At 51.2% G+C, this 5,000-nt stretch overlaps 1 protein-coding gene across 1 annotated transcript in view; it reads right to left on the reverse strand.

Moving 5' to 3' along the window:
• The window catches only part of LOC118946004 (teneurin-2-like), a 14,630-nt gene that overhangs the window by 2,306 nt on the left and 7,324 nt on the right, over positions 1-5,000 (reverse strand). The window contains exons 5-6 of the mRNA XM_036969671.1: positions 4,734-4,865; positions 4,275-4,460 (exon numbers count right to left, since the gene is read on the reverse strand). Of these exons, the coding sequence (XP_036825566.1) occupies positions 4,275-4,460; positions 4,734-4,865 (318 nt within the window). The remainder of the gene's footprint in view (positions 1-4,274; positions 4,461-4,733; positions 4,866-5,000) is intronic.

Below are 5,000 nucleotides of genomic sequence, written 5' to 3' on the forward strand. Positions count from 1 at the left end.
TTATACACCCCCATATGAGAGAGTGGCTGAGGGAATGTTCTGTTATACACCCCCATATGAGAGAGTGGCTGAGGGAGTGTTCTGTTATACACCCCCATTATAAGAGAGTGGCTGAGGGAGTGTTCAGTTATACACCCCCATATGAGAGAGTGGCTGAGGGAGTGTTCTGTTATACACCCCCATATGAGAGAGTGGCTGAGGGAGTGTTCTGTTATACACCCCCATATGAGAGAGTGGCTGAGGGAGTGTTCTGTTATACACCCCCATATGAGAGAGTGGCTGAGGGAGTGTTCTGTTATACACCCCCATTATAAGAGAGTGGCTGAGGGAGTGTTCAGTTATACACCCCCATATGAGAGAGTGGCTGAGGTAGTGTTCTGTTATACACCCCCATATGAGAGAGTGGCTGAGGGAGTGTTCTGTTATACACCCCCATATGAGAGAGTGGCTGAGGGAGTGTTCAGTTATACACCCCCATATGAGAGAGTGGCTGAGGGAGTGTTCAGTTATACACCCCCATGTGAGAGAGTGGCTGAGGGAGTGTTCTGTTATACACCCCCATTATAAGAGAGTGGCTGAGGGAGTGTTCTGTTATACACCCCCATATGAGAGAGTGGCTGAGGGAGTGTTCAGTTATACACCCCCATATGAGAGAGTGGCTGAGGGAGTGTTCAGTTATACACCCCCATGTGAGAGAGTGGCTGAGGGAGTGTTCTGTTATACACCCCCATTATAAGAGAGTGGCTGAGGGAGTGTTCAGTTATACACCCCCATATGAGAGAGTGGCTGAGGGAGTGTTCTGTTATACACCCCCATATGAGAGAGTGGCTGAGGGAGTGTTCTGTTATACACCCCCATATGAGAGGGTGGGTGAGGGAGTGTTCTGTTATACACCCCCATATGAGAGAGTGGCTGAGGGAGTGTTCAGTTATACACCCCCATATGAGAGAGTGGCTGAGGGAGTGTTCAGTTATACACCCCCATGTGAGAGAGTGGCTGAGGGAGTGTTCTGTTATACACCCCCATATGAGAGAGTGGCTGAGGGAGTGTTCTGTTATACACCCCCATTATAAGAGAGTGGCTGAGGGAGTGTTCAGTTATACACCCCCATATGAGAGAGTGGCTGAGGGAGTGTTCTGTTATACACCCCCATATGAGAGGGTGGGTGAGGGAGTGTTCAGTTATACACCCCCATATGAGAGCGTGGCTGAGGGAGTGTTCTGTTATACACCCCCATATGAGAGAGTGGCTGAGGGAGTGTTCTGTTATACACCCCCATATGAGAGAGAGGCTGAGGGGGACTGTTCTCTTATATACCCTCATATGAGAGAGAGGCTAAGTGGGGCTGGGATGCAGTGACTGGGACTAGGGAACCAACTCCTGTGCCTTAGCTGTCCAGACCCCTTGGAATACTGCAGAGTACACTTACTGTAGACAGTCATGATCATTAATTCACCATGGAAACATTAAGGTTAACAGACACAGACTGTGATCTATGACCCCTGGCTACAGGGGCTGTGAATGGTAATGCCTGGCTATAGTGGCTGTGAATGGTAACCCCTGGCTACACTGACTGTGAGGTTGTGGATGGTAACCCCTGGCAACACTGGTTGTGATGTTGTGGATGGTAACCCCTGGCTACACTGACTGTGATGTTGTGGATGGTAACCCCTGGTTACAGTGGCTGTGAATGGTAATGTCTGGCTACAGTGGCTGTGAATGGTAATGTCTGGCTACAGTGGCTGTGGATGGTAACCCCTGGTTACAGTGGCTGTGGATGGTAACGTCTGGCTACAGTGGCTGTGGATGGTAACCCCTGGTTACAGTGGCTGTGGATGGTAACCTCTGGCTACAGAGGCTGTGGATGGTAATGTCTGGCTACAGTGGCTGTGGATGGTAACGTCTGGCTACAGTGGCTGTGGATGGTAACCCGTGGTTACAGTGGCTGTGTATGGTAATGTCTGGCTACTGTGGCTGTGAATGGTAATGTCTGGCTACAGTGGCTGTGAATGGTAATGTCTGGCTACAGTGGCTGTGGATGGTAACCCTTGGTTACAGTGGCTGTGGATGGTAACCCCTGGCTACAGTGGCTGTGAATGGTAACCCCTGGTTACAGTGGCTGTGAATGGTAACCCCTGGTTACAGTGGCTGTGGATGGTAACCCATGGCTACAGCAGCTGTGGATGGAAACCCCTGGTTACAGTGGCTGTGTGAGATAAACCATGGCTACAGTGGCTGTGGATGGTAATGTCTGGCTACAGTGGCTGTGAATGGTAACGTCTGGCTACAGTGGCTGTGGATGGTAACCCATGGCTACAGTGGCTGTGGATGGTAACCCCTGGCTACAATGGCTGAGGTTGTGGATGGTAACCCATGGCTACAATGGCTGAGGTTGTGGATGGTAACCCCCTGGCTACAGTGGCTGTGGATGGCAACCCCTGGCTACAGTGGCTGTGGATGGGAACCCCTGGCTACAGTGGCTGATGTTGTGGATGGTAACCCATGGCTACAGTGGATGTGGATGGTAACCCGTGGCTACAGTGGCTGTGGATGGTAACCCCTGGTTACAGTGGCTGTGGATGGTAACCCCTGGCTACAGTGGCTGTGGATGGTAACCCCTAGCTATAATGGCTGAGGTTGTGGATGGTAACCCCCTGGCTACAGTGGCTGTGGATGGTAACCCCTGGCTACAGTGGCTGTGGATGGTAACCCCTGGTTACAGTGGCTGTGGATGGTAACCCCTGGTTACAGTGGCTGTGGATGGTTACCCATGGCTACAGTGGCTGTGGATGGTAACTCCTGGCTACAGTGGCTGTGGATGGTAACCCCTGGTTACAGTGGCTGTGGATGGTAATGTCTGGCTACAGTGGTTTTGATGGTAACCTCTGGCTACAGTGTTTGTGAGGTTGTGGATGGTAACCCCTGGCTACACTGACTGTGAGGTTGTGGATGGAAACCATGGCTACACTGACTGTGAGGTTGTGGATGGTAACCCTTGGCTACACTGACTGTGAGGTTGTGGATGGTAACCCCTGGCAACACTGGTTGTGAATTTGTGGATGGTAACCCCTGGCTACAGTGGTTGTGAGGTTGTGGATGGTAACTCCTGGCAACACTGGCTGTGAGGTTGTGGATGGTAACTCCTGGCAACACTGGCTGTGTGGTTGTGGATGGTAACCCCTGGCTACAGTGGCTGCGGATGGTAACCCCTGGCTACAGTGGCTGTGAATGGTAATGTCTGGCTACAGTGGCTGTGGATGGTAATGTCTGGCTACAGTGGCTGTGGATGGTATCCCCTGGCTACAGTGGCTGTGGATGGTAATGTCTGGCTACAGTGGCTGTGGATGGTAATGTCTGGCTACAGTGGCTGTGGATGGTAATGTCTGGCTACAGTGGCTGTGGATGGTAATGTCTGGCTACAGTGGCTGTGGATGGTCATGTCTGGCTACAGTGGCTGTGGATGGTAACCCCTGGCTACAGTGGCTGTTGTTGTGGATGGTAGAACACTGGTTGGGAGGTTGTGGATGGTAGAACACTGGTTGACAGTAGTTGTTATACCCCAGACTGACAGACAGACAGACAGACAGACAGACAGACAGACAGACAGACAGACAGACAGACAGACAGACAGCACAACACAACACAACACAGATTACTAGTCTACTGAGCCAAGCTTACCAACGCTAGCCAGCCATTCCCAAACCCACAAACGTCTAGCATCGACTATCTACTACTACTATGCAGCACGAGAAGCTAAACGCTGAAAACCAAAATACACTTTTACCTTTGTCAACCAAGTCCCACATGTCTGCATTGAGAGAAAACGTGCAGAGAGAGTGGCGTTATGAAAAAAGAACGGAAGGAGTTTAAAATGCAAGGACATGCATAGCCTAGATCACATGCATAGCCTAGATCACATGCATAACCTAGATCAGCACAGACAAGCAGACTAGTGAAGAGTTTTGTCTTGTGAAAGACACAGCATACAAAGCTGCCCTAGTTTCTAGTGGGGAACAAAGTGTTGTTTCCACACCCACTGTGTTTCTGACACCGGAGTGTTCTGAGGAAAAGCGCTGCTCGGATGAAATGGTGAAAGGGAAATTAAACTTCCTGTTTCAAAGCATTTTGGGTAAATCAAAATAGCGAGGCATCCAACCTTCCATCCATTTATCCTGCACCTACGCACACACACACACGCACACACACACACACACGCACACACGCACACACACACACACACACACACGCACACACCTCCTCCTCTCCCCACCTACCGATGGTGCAGTGTTCTCCATTCCAGCCCTGGTGACACTGGCACTTGCCGTCTTTGCAGGTTCCATGTTTGATACACAGTGGGTTACACACTCGCTGGTCACACCCGGTACCCGTCCAGCCCTCCTCACACTGACACGCTGCGCCCAAACACACACCGTGGGTCCCGCAGTCCACAGAACACACCTCTGTAGAGAGGGAGGAGAAAGAGAAGTAAAAAGTTACACACAGCTACAAAAACCCTGCTGTCATTATAGTTGAGGTGGGTTAGGGTAAGACTGACTTACAGATCCGTCTGGTCCCATCCAATCAGGGTTAGAGGCAAGGATTAGGGGTCAGGGGTTAGGGGTATGAGTCAGGGGTCAGGGGTTACAGAATATGGTTCAACTGACCTACAGTGCAGTCTGGTCCCATCCAGTTAGGATCACAGCTACAGAGACCAGTGTCTGGTATGAATGCACCGTGGCCATGGCATTGGTCTGGGCACTGTGCCCGCTGCAGCTCACAGTGTGGGCCGCCCCAGCCGGGTTTACAGTGGCACTCCCCGTTCACACAGATACCATTATTAGAACAGGTCGGGTCCAGGCAGTCCACTACAGAGGGGGAGGGGGGGGGGGGGGAGAAAGAGAGCGAAAGAGAGAAAGAAAGAGAGAGAGAGAGGGGGGAGAGAAAGAGAGGAAGACAGAGAAAAAGAGAGAGAAAGAGAGAGAGAAAGGGGGAGAGAGAGA

Source organism: Oncorhynchus mykiss, chromosome 31 (genome assembly GCF_013265735.2).
Source record: "Oncorhynchus mykiss isolate Arlee chromosome 31, USDA_OmykA_1.1, whole genome shotgun sequence".
NCBI lineage: Eukaryota > Metazoa > Chordata > Actinopteri > Salmoniformes > Salmonidae > Oncorhynchus > Oncorhynchus mykiss.